This window comes from Quercus robur, chromosome 3 (assembly GCF_932294415.1).
Source record: "Quercus robur chromosome 3, dhQueRobu3.1, whole genome shotgun sequence".
Lineage (NCBI taxonomy): Eukaryota > Viridiplantae > Streptophyta > Magnoliopsida > Fagales > Fagaceae > Quercus > Quercus robur.
The window spans coordinates 54,905,282-54,924,520 of NC_065536.1; the positions used below are offsets into that span (position 1 = coordinate 54,905,282).

At 35.4% G+C, this 19,239-nt stretch overlaps 2 protein-coding genes across 6 annotated transcripts in view; both read right to left on the minus strand.

Annotated features, from left to right (window-relative positions):
• The window catches only part of LOC126718415 (protein DETOXIFICATION 29-like), a 54,583-nt gene that overhangs the window by 23,417 nt on the left and 11,927 nt on the right, over positions 1-19,239 (minus strand). Inside the window, exons 7-8 of one of the 4 annotated variants that reach the window (XM_050420589.1) lie at positions 8,274-8,360; positions 7,852-8,082 (exon numbers count right to left, since the gene is read on the minus strand). The exons of 1 other annotated variant lie outside the window; for it this stretch is intronic. In XM_050420589.1, coding sequence (XP_050276546.1) covers positions 8,005-8,082; positions 8,274-8,360 — 165 coding nt within the window. In that variant the 3' untranslated portion in view covers positions 7,852-8,004. Of the gene's footprint in view, positions 1-7,851; positions 8,083-8,273; positions 8,361-8,899; positions 9,139-19,239 lie in introns of those variants that run through there. 2 more of the 4 variants (XM_050420588.1, XM_050420591.1) reach the window with 2 other exon arrangements.
• On the minus strand, positions 10,473-12,848 carry LOC126718416 (uncharacterized). Of its 2 annotated transcripts, none has more exons than XM_050420593.1 (2): positions 11,838-12,848; positions 10,473-10,710 (listed from the first exon to the last, which is right to left on the minus strand). In XM_050420593.1, the coding sequence occupies exon 1, from the start codon at positions 12,813-12,815 to the stop codon at positions 11,844-11,846; it is 972 nt and encodes a 323-aa protein (XP_050276550.1). In that variant the 5' UTR covers positions 12,816-12,848; the 3' UTR covers positions 10,473-10,710; positions 11,838-11,843. The 2 variants fall into 2 exon arrangements, with proteins under 2 accessions (XP_050276550.1, XP_050276551.1); XM_050420594.1 differs by having other exon boundaries at positions 10,473-10,732.

A 19,239-nucleotide genomic window follows, 5' to 3' on the forward strand; every position in this document is an offset into this window, starting at 1 on the left:
CTTCCATACACTATATTGGAAAAATATACTTGGACACAATCTGTAGTAGCAATAAATAAACTTCCATATAATTTGGTTGTGCATACCATAACAACCATTCCACAATAAAAACTTTCATACACTATATTAGAAAAATATACTTGGACACAATTTGTAGTAGCAATAAAAAAAAAACTTTCATATAATCTAATTTGGACAAATATTGTTCCATACAAATTGTAATGTCACAACTTCCATATAACAACCTGAAGTGTATTGTACCTTAATTACAAAAAAGCACATTCCAAGACCAGCTATATATATATATATATATACATACACACATCTATACACATACATATAATTGCTCAAAACAAGGTGATTGTTTTTTACACTAATTGATAATTACAAAAGGCCAACAGTGGTCTTCATAAAAAAAAAAAAAAAAAAAAAAAAAAAAAAAAAAAAAACAAAAAGGCCCACATGTTCCCACTAGCTTTACTCCCAATGCTGGCATGCGTACCCACTAGCTTCATTCATTTCTTGCCTTTACTCTTTCCTCTTTCCACCCATTGGATTCATTTTTGGTGGCCTTTGTGCAGCAAGTTGTCCTCTAGTCCTCACACCACCAGTGCTCCCATTTGCATGTAAAGGCTACAAAATAAAAAATAGATCCACTTGTTAAAAAATATCCCAGTCTACACAACCATCCAAGACTAAGTTACCTGTGAAGAACTTGGTAAGGTATCCCTGGTCTCCCTAGGTGTGTGAAACTCTGGTTGTGAGGAAGAGAACCATTCTGCTCTCTTGTGAGATGGCCTAGGTTGATTTCCTTGCTATGAGGATGAAGGCTGAGTGGCAGACATCATGTTGTAGGTTTGGGTAGGCTACTGGGATGGTGTCTGAGGTGCAGGCTGAGGTGAAGATCTAGGTGCAGGCACCCCTCCCCTTGCCTACAACAAAACCCAGTTTCAATATAGTGTTTATTGTAAGTTTAAAAACAAGTTTTTTTTTTTTTTTTTTTTTTTTACCATTTAAATTCTAATTACTTTCAGCTTTTTCTCTTTGAAGTCTCTGTCTCCTCTGCCATGGTGTCTCCCCAGTGATGCCAACCTTGCACCCTCTTGAATTATGCCCTTCCTTTTTGCATTTCCCACATCTTACAGGTCTGTTCAGTCTACTTGCTTTGTAAGGGTTCTTAGGCTCATTAGAAGCCCTCTTTCTTTGCTTGGGTGGTCTGCCTGGTGGTTTGTATATGTGAGGTGCCAGGGGAGCAGGCTGTCCAGTCTCAGCCCATTCTGACTGGCCAGGCATGGGAGGAAGTACCTCTTTATATATCTCCATGTATGTTTCTTTGAAGTAGCATGGGTGGGTATAGTCTTCTAGTGTCTCAATGTTTGTATAAATGGCTGTTATGGCATGTTTGCAGGGAATGCCATTTAAATCCCAAGACCTACAGCTACATGTCTTCTTCACCAAATCAACTACATGCCTCTCATACTGACTACCTACCTTATAAAGGAAACTACCAGCTAGGGTAGCACTAAATGACTTACTTTCAACCTTCAATTTCTCCAACCTATCTTGTATGCTTGGACACAACTTTCCAGCATACTTCTGTATCCCTTCCCGTTTTGTGTAAAGCCTAGTCATAAGTCTAACCCTAATCCACTCCAACATTGCCAAGATAGGCTTGTCCCTAGACTTCAATATCATTGCATTAAAAGACTCACTCAAATTATTTACCAAACAATCTGTTAAGGCCCTAGGACTAAAGTGTGACCTTGTCCACTGTGCAGGTGCAATATTTGCAAGATACTCATATGCCTTTTCATCCAAATCCCTTATGTACTGCATGCATCTCTCAAACTCCCTTACTGTTGTGGCAGCAGCACACCTCCACAATGCATCCTTCAGCTCCAACCCCTTGTGATCAGCTTTGAAATTGTTGTAGATATATTTCACACAGTATCTATGCTCCACGGTAAGGAATAGTGTCTCTATTGCAGGTATAAGCCCCCGTAAATAAGCAAACAAACAAACAAACAAAACAAGTTAGTTCAGCAAACAAAGTCAACTATTCAAGTGTAACTGAATAAAGCAAAACTTGCATATCTTTTGCCAATCAGAAATGAAGACCAACTGAAGCTCCTCTGGCCTCCCTATATCATCAGCAAAAATTTCCAAAAACCATATCCAAGACTCCCTGGTTTCTTGTTCCACAACAGCCATGGCTACTGGAAAAATGTTGTCATTTGCATCCTTGGCAGTGGCAGATAAGATTTGCCCATCAAATCTGTGTTTTATGTGACAACCATCTAAACTTATAAATGACCTGCATCCACCTAAAAATCCTACCTTCTGAGCATTGAACCTAACATACATCCTCCTAAATTTTGGCTAGGAAGTCTCCTCAGCCATTTCTGTCTGCAGTATAACCCTACTCCCTTTGTTTATAATGGTTATCATTTGTGTATAGTCCTTAAGGACACCATATTGCAGTTGCTCATCTCTATTTATCAAATCCTTTGCCTTTCTCTTTAACCTATACACTTAGTTTACATTTAGGTCAACAGATAAATTTTGCATCACATGGTTGTGTACACCACTCACCTCCCAATTTGGATTTTTGCTAAAATCCTTAATGAACCTCTTAGCAGCATAAGCTGATATTGCTTAGCTGTTTTTAAAAGACTTGGGACAAGTACAATCATCAGTCAAGGTCTTAATTTGAAATGTTAGCTCTCCACATATTTGAGATGCATAACATCTCCACCCACACCCATTCTTGCAGTGAACTGATATCTTGGTCCTCTCATTAAGCTTGAATTTGATGTCAATAGGTTTTCTGATTGCATACTCCCTCAAAGCAGTTCTGAACACCTTTGCATTAGGGAACTTCATCTCCTTCTTCAGTACAACATTTCTCATGTCACTCTTAGCATTAAACTCTACTTGCTCAGGCACCTACTCATCATCAGACCCATCCATGCTTACCAGGTCATCCTCAAGGGCTGGCTCAGTCCACTCAGGGTCTGCATGGAATGCATTGCTTGATTTTGGGGCTGTGTGGGGTGCATTGCTTGATTCTGGGTTTGTATTGGGAGCAGAATCTTGTGGAGCTGAGTTTTGAGCAGCAAATATATCATCACCAAAGTCATTCCCCTCTAGGCTTCATTTAGCCAATCATCATCATCATCTCCTTCAACATTCTGTTCTTCATCTCTTGCATCAATCTCAACATCCTCAACATCTTCTTCATCATCACCCTCATCATCATTCTCATCATCTTCATCATAATCACTATCCAAATCTATTTCAACCCTTGCTGCATCACCACTTACATCACCACTTGCATGACCACCTACACCATCTGCCACTCCCCCTCCATCACCACCTACACCACCATCTGCCACTCCCCCTGCATCAGGATACTCAACTGCCAATGGCTCCACATCTATGTCAATATAGATTATGATTTTTTCAGCACGCCATGCCTTATGAAGGTTAGTATCTTTACGACATCTGTATCTGTTTCTATGTCTCTTAAATCATGTTGTAGATCACCTTCAGGAAGTAAATACTTATATCTACTGTGTTCTTTAGGAGCACCAACTAGATAGCATAAATCCAGAATTTCAAAGTAACTCAACTTGTCAGGGTCAATCTCTGCCAGTAAACGTACAGACCCATCCACATATTGTATGGTTGGCTCCTCCACAAAACATCCCCCAACATGAATTTCAATGTCAAATGTGAAGTCAATCATCTACAATTAAAATAAATAGTTTGTTTACACACTGACATGCAAAAAATGACAAGAAGCCAAAAGAGACAACAACACACGGACAAAGGACCACATAAAGCACATGCAAAACCATATTCCCAACAAATTCATAGGGACCACACTACCCACAGTTCACAAACAAGTGCAATCATTGACAAATAAACTTGATTCTTTCAGGTATATGCATTATAGAAACAACCATAGCAAAATGCATATCCTAAGCGATTCTACACATAAATAGCAAAATGCACATTTAACATACAAAAAAAATTTTATTGTGCAGATGAACAGCAAAACCTAACTACGTGGGTGGGTCACGATAAAAAAATGACATCAAGAACCCAAATGCAGATGAAAAACAATCACACATACCTTGCCTAGGTTCGATGATGCAAAACAAGTGTTTTCTCCCTCCGCTCCAAACCACGAAGAACAAGCCTGATTGCACCTTGGGTCTCTCTCTCGAAAAGTGTTTGAGTTTTGGGGGTTTTGATTCGCGTTATGTTCTGTTTTGGGATTAAAAGGTGTTTTTGTAACGGCAGAGATTGAGGTGAGTTACGGAGAGTGACGGAAACACACCTCAGGTGGGTTAAGTGATACTTTTCAAACCACGGGTGGGCAAGGTGATTTTCGCCCAAACCACAGGTGGGTTATGTGTAATTATACCTTTTTGTAATCAGTGAATTATTAAGTGCAAAAACCAAGGAGTCTAGATCCAATTAGATTCAAAATCATATACTCCGTCTTAATTTGTTTGTCCTATTTGAAAAGTAAAACTTTTTAAAGGAACATAATTTATTGTCTTGTCTATCTTATAAAAATGTATATGCTTACAAAACTACCCTTAAATAAATTTTATAGTTTTTTTAAAAAAAGATTTTTTCTTAGTGAGGCAACTAAAAAGGTGTCCCAATTAGATTGATTTTTTTAAAATATTTGTTAGTTTTCTTTTCAAATAGTTTGGAAAATAAAGTAGGGGCATACTAGGAATATTAGTAAATTAATAACTTTTATTTTAGAAACATAACTATATTTTGAGACATCCCAAAATGGAATAAAGGACAAACAAACTGGAACGGAGGGAGTATATATATATATATATATATATATATATGGGATAATTACACTAAACCTACCTGTGGTTTAGGCGAAAATCACTTTGTCTACCCGTAATTTGAAAAGTATCATTTAACCCACCTGAGATATGATCTATTGTTTTCCGTAACCCACCTCTGTTAAAATCAGGGGTAAATAGGTATTTTTGCTCAAATTTTATGTCTCTCTCCTCCCAAAACAAAAAATAGCACAAAAATATAAGAGAAACAAGATTAAAAAGTGGTATTGATCTATCTGTTAATTCACATAAATCTTGAACATGAAGAACATACCAAAAAAAATAAAACCCAGATCAACCTACACAAATAACTGAACTATACAATATTGCCCTTCAAAATAGGACTCTTGTTTCCTATATTGCACTGAAGTATACTTCTTTCTTTGGCAGTACCAAGCCCTAGTGTTGCCTGAGAAAACCCAAATAAACATCATCATTCACAATAACAGTCAAAACCCAGTTCAGGAAACCTCAAAATCTCTTTAATACTCACATGGCATAGAAGATTTGAATCACACACATCCCATACCATTTCTATGAATCGAAATGAACAAAATTTTCAAAACCCAGTTCAAATAAAACTCAAACTTTTTACAAAAAGCAACCAATACCAATAAAAAACATCAAAACCAGAGCTATAAATCAAAATAAAACCCAGGACATGCCGTGACCTGATCCACCAAGATCTTCCTCTTCCGTGACCCGATCCACTGCAATAACATGTCGTTGGGGTATAGGAAACCCTAATAACCCCTCGCTTCCAACAACTTCAGCTCCCTCCATGACCACACTAAGGACATCTTGAGTGTCGTCATCGCTCTCCTCTTCGGCGTTGGCTGCGGAGCCCTCATCGCCACCACCATGTACCTCGCTTGGTCTCTTTTCTCCCATCGCTTCTCCTCCTCCGAATACTCCACTTTCCCCTCTTCTTTCTGCCTTTTTGGCCTCCGTACTTTACAACTTGTGGCCTGCCAATAACGCACAAGCTCTTCGTTCTCTACCCACCCTTGATTTTCTTGATCCCCTCGGATCACCCTCTTTTAAGCAGGACCATCTTCCCTCAGTGTGGCACCTCTATAACAAATCCAACCCCAAGACCCACTTCATCAAAGATGGTAAAATTTTGAGAAAATTTCACAAACCTTAACTACGTGGGTGGGTCGCGATAAAAAAATGCCATTAACAACCCAAATGCAGATCAATAGCAGTCACACATACCTTCCCTAGCTTCGATGTTGTGAAACTTGTGTTTTCTTCCCCTCCAGACACTCCAAACCACGAAGAACACCACAGGTCTCTTTATCAAAAAGTTTTTGAGTTTTGGGTGTTTTGATTCGCGTTATGTTGTGTTTTGGGGTTAAGAGGTGTTTTTGTAACGACTGGGCTTGAGGTGGGTTACGGAGATTGACAGAAACATATCACAGGTGGTTAAGTGATACTTTTCAAACCACGGGTAGGTAAAGTGATTTTCGCCCAAACCACAGGTGGGTTATGTGTAATTATCCCATAAAAAATGTTGGAAAATGTGTAGTTGTTAAAAAAAGAATAAATAATGAATGAAGAAATAATATTTAAATGAGACAGAGAATAAGATAGAGAATTTGTCAGAAAATATATTTGAAAAAGTGGATAGCTAAAAAGTAAAAGTCACTGTTCGTTCTCCAAACAGTACAAAAATTTGCCTAATCTGCTGGAGATGCTCTTAGATAATCAATTTTTATTTAATAAGAGTTACTAAATAAAGTAACTGTCAAGACAGTTAAAAATGTACATATGATTAAAAGAAGAGAAAACTAGTTTTTCTCAGCAAGATCTTTTGAATACATTTTTCCAAAGAAAATTCAACATACTTAAGGACTGATTGAGAGACTATTCATCTTAGGCACCATGTGGAATTAGGGTGAAGATTTAAAATCTTATGAAGTCGTGTTTTTGAATTTCACTACATTAAGGTACGCTTTCTATTTTTTGTTCTAGAATTCAATGTTATATGTTATCTCTCATGATTGAAGTAGATCATTGTGTTGCTTTTGATATGAGTTTTGTATGAGATGCAAAACTAGTTTTTCCAACACTGTATGTAACAATTTTCTTGGTGTTGACTTTTCTTCTGTTGTATGGTGTAATTTGTCTGGATTAGGAGGATGTCTAATTTATCTCTAATGCTCTTGCATTTTGTTGATCTCTCTCTCTCTCTCTTCTTTTCCCTTGTATTTTTGCTGATCTCATTGTCTCCATAGCAGTAGCCAACAAATCCTACAGTGTGTTGTGCAATGTCGATTGTTGCCTTAGCTAGCTAGACATCACTTAAGTTTTTGATGATACTGTTTTGGTTACTAGGTGATCAAAAATTCTAAAACCACATAATAAACCAGAACCTTTGCCATAATTGTCCATGTGACAAACTGTAAGTGGTAGAGAAAAACTTGTGGAATCATGTGAAAGTGACATTATGTAGCTAGTCACAGTCTACCACATAAAATAGTTGTGGAAAAAGTTGTGACTTTTTATGTGGCACTAGAATTACTCCTGGGTGATAGGTGGGTGGTTTGGTTTTTGAGGATATATATTTTGTTGAATGAGTAATAATGGGACATTGTTCTACATCTTGATTTAATGATTTATAGTCTAATTGGATTAATTAGTGCTAAATACATCTTTGATTTATAGTCTAATTGGACTAGTGCTAAATACGGAAATATAATTTGAAGAATATTTGCATGAGTATGCTCCAGTTTTGTAATTTAGTACATGGTTAAGAATTTATGTTGCTTTTGTTGTGTTTGCCAGAAAGAGGAAGGAGGAGGGGGTTGAATTGGCAACCCAGATTAACCAAACACTAGCAGTTGGAAAAAGGTATAGGCTAACAAAAACCCAACCCCTTTTAGCTTAGCTTCACTGGAAATTGGCCGATATTAAAATTGATCTAGATTGTCAGGCAATACAAAGAAATTTTATTGCTTCTAGCGAGGAAAGTGAAATCATGAGCTCTTCGGCCCAGACCAAAAAGGTTGAATTAAATTAGGCTAATTAGCTTTAAAATGCTGATGTCAAATACTCACTAGCTGAACAATGATAATCTTATTACTCTGCAAAAAAAACTCAGGCATGTTTCCTTGAACTCTCAGCTCTCGTTTGTTTTCTCTACATCACTCTGTTTCGGCCCTCCCCATTTCCTTATTCTGTCTTCAGCAATTGATGCCTGCATTTCACACCAATTTAGTCAATCCTTCCACTCTTAACATGGGCTAATCGTTGAACACTGTTTGTGTTATGCAACTATATATTTAAGATTGAAGATGATTGTTTTCTTTCTTTCATTTTTATTTTTGGTAAAATGAATTTCATTGAGGATGGTTTCGCTAGTGTATGCTATGTGAGAAAAAGGTTTACCTCTTTGTTCCAGTTGGTCCTATAAACTATAATGAAAAGTACATCAGTCTGTACGATCGTTCCAATCATCATGCCGTACCAAATCCCCTGTAAAATTGAGAATGACAATGGAGTTCATGTTTCACATAAAAAAGAAGGGTAAGAAATTCACTTGGTGATACATGGCTTATCTGAAGCAATATGAGGTCCCTTTGAGTATTAAAAGTTTGTGATTGTTTTTTCTTTTCATTTTTATCTCACAATTATTAAACATTACCAGTATGCTTGCTTGCTACTTCCACCAGTTTTACTTGGTAATAAAAATGAAATAAACAAAAAATAGGAGAGCAAGGCTTACCGTGACACCCCAATCAAGCTTGTAACCCAGAATGAGACCCAAAGGGATCCCAAAAACGTAGTAACATGCAATGTTCACATAAGCAACAATACCTTGACTTCCTGCCCCAATGGCCACCCCTGTGAAAAAAAATTATTCACCCAATTAATTAAAATTTATTTCCACATCCCTCAAGAATCTGAATTTTTATTTAAAAGAAGAAGATAATATGATATATAGACTAAAGAGGCCGAAGTGTTATAAAACAAAAGATTGAAATTTTTTAACTAGAAAATTCTAAGTTTCTAACCAGAGAGAACAGGTTAAACATTGCTAACAACGATGCAAAGAGTCAGTACTGGTGTAAGCTCTTTAACGACAGTTTCAACACTTGCGTCACTCGAAAACAAGGATGGGTACACGTTTCGTGCCAGGATTAGAATGACTAAGATGATAATACCGATCAAGAATGAGGTTACCACGGCCACCACTAATGAAAATTTAGCTGCTCTTGGATGAGATGCTCCCAATTCATTTGACACTCTCACACTACAAAAAATATATTTTGGTTTTAATTTTTCAGACATTTTGCGATCGAGTACAGAAATATACATAGCTTTGTTGAGGTGTGTTTCTCTGTCACTAACCTTATAGCTACATTCATTCCAAGAGCTTCCATAATTGTCCAGCCCAATATGTTCATGCTACAACAAACATTGGCATAGCAGGAAATGGTTAATCAAAAATAAATTATTTTCAAAGCACAATGATAGAATTAATTTCTTATACTTATAAAAAGATCCTATTAAGAAAACGTAACTAATGTTTTCTTACACTTTATACAGATGATATTATAAGGACTAATAAAGTTGATACAAACAATTAGAACAAGATCTCATTAAGAAAACGTAAATAAAAATTGGTTTAAATAAACAAAATCAAACAATCTCTGACATTCTACTCATTGAATGCACATATTTGAAAATGCCAAGAGCAAGAATTAAAGATTGAAATTTCGTCACCAATTCATAAAAAATACTATATCACCTCATAAAACATAACAGAAAAGTACACCTCAAAAAAAATATATATATATATATATATATATTAAAAAAATAAAAGCGAAGTTTTCCTTCCTTACACTAAATAAAAAGATTGATTTATATATTTACTTATATTTGTACATGCGATGTCGATGAACATATTTTACATATGAGATATAAATTTTCTAAAAAAAATGTGTTAAATTTAAAATTTTCATCAAGTTTTTAATATTAAAAAAAATCTAAAATTATAAATCTATTGATATATTCCATGAAAATTCACAAACAAACCGACACCGCGACCCAAGTGCTCCTTGGACCCCACGCACTTAGTGCATTATGACATCTCGAATTATTAATTTTACCATCTATTCAACTACACTCAAAAGCAAATCATTTTTGACCAACTATTCAACAATCTTTTGAAGTCCGAGTAACGGTGATTTATTCCATTTTTTATATTGTTCAATTGTAACAGATCACAAATTAAGTTTGCCATGGTAACCATTATGAATAGTAAATTAGATAAATAAATCGCATTTATACTATATATATATATATATATATATTTATTATTATTTAAATTTAGAGAGTTTTAATTTATGGCATTGTACATAGCAAGCTTTAGCACTCAACAAATAGTGGCCCCTAGAAGGTCCAAAACTATAAATTGCGGGATATTTAAGATATCAAAAAACATATGTTATCCACGATAATCTTCCCTGAATTCCTGTCCTCCCAACTCAAACAAGGGCTAAAAAGAATAAAAAGTAAATTTTTTGTATACAGTCTGTCTACATACATTATATTCATCCAAAGCAGAAACTGAAGCAGAAAACCAGAAACTAACAGTCAGAAATTGCATTAACAAAAGAGAGGGTTACAAAATATTGTCATTATGCACATCTCCCAGTACAAGCCTGAGAAAGAGAAGCCTCTATACTATCCAAGTTATTTGAGTTATATACAAAGAAAGTAGAAAATAGATATTATCAAAAGCTGTCTTCTCTCTATCAAAAAAGCAATCAAAAACATGGTAGTAGCTGCTAAAGCCAAGTTGTCATCGATCACCACCAGCCTGTGAAAAAGCACAAAGTACACTGCAGATGAATAGGTGAAAATCCAAATGTCAACTTCTAGAAACTGTTCCACATTGTTCAAAATTTCTGAGATCACATCTATAGCATGTTGCTAGTTGCTACTCGCAACTAGGGATGGCCAAACCCACCCTGCACCCATTGATACTTCCTCTTCTAATCGTGCGAATACCCCTTAAGTGTCCTCAGGAAGTTTTGGTTCTTTCAAATCTAAGTACTGATCGAAAAAATGCACCAGAGGACTCTAAAATAGTGAAGTCAATTCTCTCAGAAAATACAAAAACGGTGAAGTCAAATACAATTTCATCTCTCATATAATAAGCACACACAATTTCTGTGATCATAACAAATTTTAAAACGTTTAGCTAGCCCCCCCTGCACACGCAGAGCCCCCTCTCCCCTCCTTACAAGAGAATAAAGAAACTCCCAATATCATGTCAGTGATTTCACTTTCAGTGCTCAGGTGGAAAATTGTTTATATAAATCAGCACTGATTCTAATAGATGATACAGATAAATCCATCATGTTTTGCATTCAGCAAGGTCAATGCTAAAGCTCCAATGCTCCATTAGATGTGCTTGGTATTTTCATAGTCAGCAGGCCCGTGGGTAGGGCCAAATTGCAATAGTTAACAGGATCTGAAATGAGCATCAGATTGAAGTAATACCTATATGTGTGTGTGTGTGTTGTATGGACTGAAGGGCAAACCATTCGATTTTACTCTTATCTAATTTGGCATACTTGGGCTCTCTATCATAATAAGCTGGAGCTGGAAAGACAGCCCTTTGAAAATTGTATTTTCACTTCGATGATTGTATGCAGAGTTTACAAAGAACTTATAGAACCACCACCCCCCACAATGAGCTGCACCTCAAATGACACTATAATGAGCTCTACCTCCCATAGATAGAGTTTGATTGGTTAGGCATTTTGAGAGTTTAAAACAACATTTTTAGTACCTAAAACTCTGCTTTGCAAGCACAATTCTTCGTAACTTTTTCTCAAAACACCGTTGCAAAACAGCTTTTATATATATATATATATATATATATATAAAAATTAAAAAAAAAAAAAGAGTTAGAATTCGGAGAGATAAGAGTAACATTACATTGTTTTAGCAGAGAGAAGACAAAGCCTTTATAGAGCCTTGAACACCAGCATCGGCCTCATCGCGAAGCCGCTTGATCTTTTCGATGGTCTTTTGCTTCTCCTCCATTTGATCAGCCAACTCTCTCTCTTCCTTCTTAATAGCCAAGTGAGACTCAAGGCATTGTTCCCATTCTCTTTTCCGATCAGCAAGCACTACCTCTTCTCCCCACGCAGATTCAAGCTCGAGATTTTTCAGCGCTTTTCGGATTTCCGAAACCCGATTCTTCAGACCACTAACCCGCTCTATGGCTTTCCAATACTCGGCTTCGGATCTAGCCACCGCTTCCACCGCTTCTTTCAACCGAGCTTGAAAAGACGAAACGGCGCCGGATTCCTCGTTTTGGTGGGTTCGGAGCTCGGTCTCGAAATATGAGAGCTGAGCGCGGCGAGAGAGGACAGCCCTAACGGCGTCGTAGAACTCAGTGTAATCTGGTTGAAGCCAATCCAAGGTTTCGAAAGCCCTGTTCGCCGATGCCACCATCGTTTCCACGTCTCCAGACCACGGCGAAAGCTCCGAAACCAACAGCTTCTTCAAAGACTCCGCCGTCTTCGCGTAGAGTTCACGCGTCGCCGGAGCGAGTTGGTTGAGATTATTGCTGTTGGCAGAGGAATTGTTTGGAAACTTCCGGAGTAGTGAGAGTGGGCCCGGAACTTCTCCGGACACGTCACCGGTGGCGGGCACCACTGCCACTGTAACAAGGTCGTCATCGTTGCTGTTGTTGTTGTTGTTGTTGTTGTTGTTATTACCGTTAGTCTCCTCTTCGTCTTCGTCTTCCTGTTTCTGTTTCTTTCTCTTGTATAGATTTAATTTTGATTTTCTTGTTCTCGTACGAGAGGGAGGGGATTTGGTTTTGGTTTTGGTATTGGGTTTGACTCTCACGGCTTGTGGGAGTGGTTGCGGCTTATACATACTCTGACCCGCTTTCAGTCTACCCATTGCTCTTTATTTTTTTTGAGCTCTTTTTTCCTGGTTTTTAAGGCTTGGTGGGTTGGGTTGGGTTACAAAAGAATTTTTTATAGCGGGTCGAGTTGGGTTTGAGTCATAAAATTACAAACCTGCCAAACCCGACCAGACTCGACACACCCATATTTAATATATATTTAAAATATATTATATATTTAATAATTTTTTTTTAAATCAGCTATAGGACACTTATATACATATTTAAAATTTTAAAAATATATTATATATTTAATAATTTAAAAAAAAAAAAAAAAGCTGTAGAGTAGCACTTCCTCGGTTCCTCCTACTAATACTAATTTAATATATATAACATATTATATAATTAATAAATTTTTTAAAATAACCAATTCTTCCTATTTTATATAAAAACCAATTAGTTCACACAAACCCTAATAAATTACTATTGTTGTTTAGTCATTAGTGTTGTTTGCCTTTAAGGAGTTACATTGATACTAATCTTTAGGTTTTTTTAATATATTAATATTTATATTTTTTTTCTACTCAATTTAATAATAATATAAAAAAAATTTGTTAAACCCATGGGTTCAACCCGACGCAATCCGACCCATGTGGGTTGGGTTGGACTTATGTGATGGGTTGGGCTAGGTTGAATTTTTTTTTGACCCACCATGGTGGGTTGGGTCAAAAAATCCCCTCAACCTAATCCAGCCCGACCCATGTACACCCCTAATTTGTGGGATGTGATTTGATGGGAACATTTTTTTTTTTTTTTTTTTGAAATGTGATTTGATGGGAACATACATAGTCTATTCAAAATCTTTATAAATAGTTGGGCAACTAATCTTGAAGAGTCACTAGAGCATCCACAATGGCAAATGCCATCCTATCCCATTTTACCATCTTAAAAAGTTGTTTTATCAATTATACAATATCATTTTACAATACACTCAGCATCCCAACTTTTATTTTACCATACTACACATTAAAATAATATAAAAATATTTCTCACTTCTCTCCCTTATCTCTATTTCTCTTCCTCTGTCAACCACCTACCACCGGTCCAACACCACCGTCCAGTTTCTCAGTTACACCACCCACCTCTGCTGAGCAAAATCCATAGCAAAATCCAACCAAATCAAAATTCAAAATCCAAAATCAAACCCATCTGTTCTCACCAAACCCAAACCCATTTGTTCTCACCAACAGCAATGGCGAGAGAGAGAGGGTCGCCCGTTGCCGTCTCTATTCATCCCAAACCCGTCATCATCATCATCATCATCATCATCTTCACCGAAACCCACCATCAAACCCATCAGAACAAATCCCCCAACCCATTGGAAAAAATCACAACCAACGGACCTAAATCCAACCACCCAAACACCAACCCAAACACCACCCAAACGCCACCCAAATTCGACCCAAGCACCGAAAACCCATGAACAAACCCACACCTGAAACCCATGAACAAACTCACGACCTGCACGCCTCCACCACAGCTTTTCTGATCAAGCCTCCACACCGTTGCCTCCATTCCGTTGAAGAAGAGAGAGCAGGAAGAAGAGAGAGCAAAAAGAAAGAGAGAGAAAGATAATGAAATTATGATCTACAGAGAGAGGAGAGAGAAGACCAAACCGATTAAAATATAATTTTTGTTTTTACCATTGAGCTACAGTGCGATTCTACATTTAGAATCGCATTGTAGCACAATTGTATTTTTTTTTTTTTTTACAATACTTGCATTTTACAATGTCTAATGGAGTGGGGTTTTGGGCTTGAATGGTAAAAGGAGCTTATATTTTGGCATTTAGCCTTTCCATTGCTGATGCTCTAACAGATGCTAATAAGGATATCATGAATGACTACAAACCCAAAAAAAAAATATATATATATATATATATAATTAAGACGAAAATCACAACTACCTGCTTCAATCTAATGAAAATCTAAAATTTTATTCTTTTAAAAAAAATTAAATATAATACTTCTAAATGTGTTACTTTAAACCTCCTACTTTAATTATTGTACCAAACAAAACCACATAACATATGGTCCAAGTGTTTCAAAATTTTCAAGCTTTTGACAATAATGAAAGTGTGGACTTTGAAGTGGCACATTTGAAATTATGGGTTTTATTTCTCACAAGAATAAAAAATATAATTTTTTTTTCCCATGAACTTTCCCCTTTATGTTATGTTTGTCAAATATTGGTTTTTTTTTTTTTTTTTTTTTTTTTTTTTTTTAACCAGGAACTTTATTAAAGAAGGGAAAAATAGAGCTACAAGGCCCTCCTGGACTCTTCCAAAATGTTATGTTTGTCAAATATTGGTTGCAACTTGAAAGAATTATTTATTTATTTTAATTTTTAAATAAGTGAGTTTTCGACTCCCAAAGCAAGGTGCTTTTTTTTTTTTTTAATTATTTAATGTTAAGAAAGTTTTTCATTCGTTTTTTTTGTGCTGAATAGTAAGTTTGTTTCTTCAAGAAAAAGGAAAATAGGTCCGCTCATTAGACTTTCACAGCTTATTATTCTGTTTGTTCTGTGTCCCATGATCTGATTTATTGTCCTTTTTGTTCTCATTGTGTTGAAGTGCAGTTAGCATGAGAACTTGTCCACAATTGACATGATTACTTACAAAAAGAAAAAGGAAAAAGGAAAGGAAAGTTGCTAGCCCGACTTCTTGCTAGTTACTAATGTACCCTATAAAAATAAAAAAAACAGAGCTGCTGGTGGCATGATTTCTTACCAAAAAAATAAGGACAGCATGAGAAACGTGATGAAAGTATAAGAAATAATGATGAAGACCGAACAATACTTGCAAGCAAATTAGGTGGAAACATATATGGGAAACACGGATGTATGAAAAAAAAAAAAAAAGAATTCCTCTGATTTTTGCATTTTATGGTCATGTCGCATTGTGTTGTTGCAACAACCAATGCCTAATTGTTTGTGGTTTTATCGACGACCATTTATTACTATTTTGACAGTTTGGTGGTGTTGACGATAAAGATATTATAAAGAATGGGAATAGTTAGATTTAAAGGCTATTTGATAATGTTGTTTTAGTAATATTGTTTGCACATTTTAGAAATATATGTGGGTGAAAAAATGTGTAGAAATACATATAATGTTGTTTAAAAACTAAAAATATGTATTTAAATACATGTACCAAACGGACCCTTAATAATATATGGTCACAACTCACAAGGGCTACTAGAAAGTAAAAACATTGCTTATTCCTCTTCCTAATAGAGGGGAAGAAAATTAAGGAAAAAAAAAAGACATGCTTTATTAGCACTATTTTGGTATTTTCTTGTCTTCTCAACTTGAAGTGACTGAGTTCAAGAGTCGTCCTATTCTAATTTTTTTTTTTTTTTTTTTTTAAGAATAATCGGCAGAATTTTATTCAATGAAAGAATAAATTTATACATCAAGAGTCGTCCTATTCTAATTTATGTCACTGCATATGTCGCAAGCGATATAATCATTGACATATTAGAACTTGACGCTGATTGCAGGTGCAAGGTATGTACATAGAGGACCCTTGATGTATACCAAACAAAGGTCATGTTAAGAAAATACCCTTAAAGTAATTATTAATAAATTATAATAGAAAAATTTTAACACCATTTTTATGAGAAACATAAAAAACTGTCAACAACATTTATTATTTTTTGATTCTCTCAATAAAATGTTTCTAAAAACCAATACACTAAAAGCATTGGTTAACATTTCCAATCAAATAATATCAACTATAAGATTTACAGTGGTGGTTGGTTTGGTATGTACCGTTTTCCTTTATTTGTGGCTAAATGATGAATTTTATTAAGGAAAAAAGGGATCAGTCCCCGAGTCTATACCTCCAAGATGTGGATTGATAGATTGGAGATGAAAAGAGCCATAAAACCATTACAAAAAGGAGTCTAAGCTACATAGCACAGTGTGTGGTATGTAGAAATTCAATTAAATTGAATTTTAATGAAATTCAATTTTGTGTCATGTGTCCCAGTTAAATTTTCAATTTTTGTGACAAGTGAATTATTTGGTACAAAAATTAAGAAGTCTAGATCCAATTAGATTTAAAATCATATATATATATATATATGATTTCATTTTGCTTTGTATTAGCTGTTTTGAGTTGCTAGAGGTGGATGAATACGGTAGTTTTTTTAGGATTCTTAATGTTTCTTATCTGATTTTGGTAGATTGATGATGATGATGGTTTGGTGAGTGTGAGTACTGAGTAGAGATATTAAGATGGTTTGTGATATTGTACTGGTGGATTTTGTTGGGCTCTTAATATTTCACATCTAATTGGGGTTGATTGATGCGATGATGATGACATTTTGGTGAGTGGGGATTTTATTTTCCTGTGAGAGTATATGCTTTAGGGTACATGGGTCATGGTGTTTCAGATTTGTGGAGAAATATATTAGTATAGAGTTTGTTTAATTGGGATTGGGCACTTGAAAAGTTGTAGGGATTGTTATGTGTAATGAGTGTGGTTCTAGAAGTGTTGTGATGCATTTTTTGTTAGATTGATGGATTTATGAAATTGCATTTAGCTATAGAAAGCTCTTTAGCCAGTCAATTGTTTCTTCCATATAACTCGGGGGAATTGTTCCTATTTGTCTCTTTATTTCTGTGTCTTAAATTCTCATTTAAATCTTTTTTGTCTTGTTTTTACTCTGAATCTGTTGCTCATGTGCAATTTCTGTATTCTGACTCTTATTTTTATTAACATGCCATTCTTAAAGACCTTCCCTACATCTTGTCAATGGGCCCTTTCTTAAATGTTACCTCCTTTTCTCAAGAATGTGAGTGGGAGGTGAGATTGCGGGTTCAAAACCAATTAGGTATTTGTCTAACTTTCCAATGGGAGAAGGCATGTTATGTTGACTTGCTGACAGTTCTTTTGGATTAGGGTGTGATACTGTTATGTGATGGGATCAATATCCTGCATCAATTAGTGTAAGTTCCATGTAGTGACATGAGTTCTGATACATTGTCATGCTATTGAAGGTTGTAATTTTCTGTATCGCATTGCTTGTGGGATAGAACTAAAAGATATGAAGTTCATCGTTGCCATAGTTACATACTCAAATTCATTTCTCAACCTTTTTTTTGTGCTCTTTATATTTTTTTCCTTGGATTACTTTGTGCTCTCTGCTTTCTTTGAGCCATTTTTAAGTTTTGCTTTAATAGGAATTCTCTGCTTTCTTGTGGCCTTTAGTTGTATCCATCAACCAGAATTTGCACCTATTTGTATCTATTTAGTGATTAGTCCGCAAGTTGCATTGATCCCTCTCACTTCTCCTTTTCCACTTGCTATCATTAGGTCAACCTACCCTGAAAAATTGTCTGCCTACCCAGTATACCAAGGCCTATCAACCACGGGCTTCTTTTTTCAACTAGCGATTTTTTTTTTTTTTTTTGCCATTCTCGGCATTTTCATTCTGAAATCTGTGCTTCACTTAAGATCATTGTTGGTATGCTTGAGTTCAAAGCGTGAAGCCCCAAGGCTTGGAACGCTTTTTGCCTCAAAAGCTAGGCTTATTTAAAGCACACTTTAGGATGCTTTATTAAAAAAGCTCAAAGCGTACTTTTTGGCACTTTTTTATATTTTTCAAAAAAAGAAAAAACCAAAACTGAATTAAAACTATAAGATTTCGACATTATTGCTATAAATCATTTATTTGACATATTTTTAGTGCAACTTATTAAAAATATATATATTTGAGTGTAACTTGTCTTGAAACCCACAGCCGGTGAATTCTTTTCTATTTTTAATTTTATTTTTTCTTGATTTTTTCTCCTTGATACCGTAATCCACTCAGCTTCTCCTTATTATATTTTTCCCCTTTTGGATATTTGCTTGGAATCAATTACCCTCTTGCTATGTCCTCATATTCTTATCTCAATCATGAAAAAAAAAAGTATGATGTAATATATTTGTGCTAATTGTTTAGTTACTTTAGTGGTTGATGTTGAACATATCAGACTAATTCTTATAAACTTATAGTCATTAAGTGATTAAATTATAATCTAATATTACTAATTAGGGCATTATGGATATTGGAGATTTAAGAAAGGATATGACTTATATCTAGCTGATCTGAAAATATAAAATGACTTGACTTGCAATTTTTGTATTCAAATTGCAAAAGTAGGGCTTATCTAAATGTTATATGAATTATATAAAAAAATTTATTTCAATTTATATAATAATTTGATTGTCGTATTTCTCATTAACTATAATTTTTTAATTATTTTTAAAAAAAATGTGTGCTTCACTTCAATCAAGTGTGTGATTGCACTTAGGCTCCAAGAGGCATTTGCGCACACGTGCGCCCCTCCTTTTTACCAACACTGCTTAAGATGTTTTATGACTAGCATTTGGTAAACAGTGACCATGTGAGTGTGTACAAGTAATTTTTC

What these genes read in the sequence shown, in the direction of transcription:
- LOC126718416 (XM_050420593.1), bottom strand. Translation starts at nt 12,815, where the DNA reads ATGGGTAGACTGAAAGCGGGTCAGAGTATGTATAAGCCGCAACCACTC.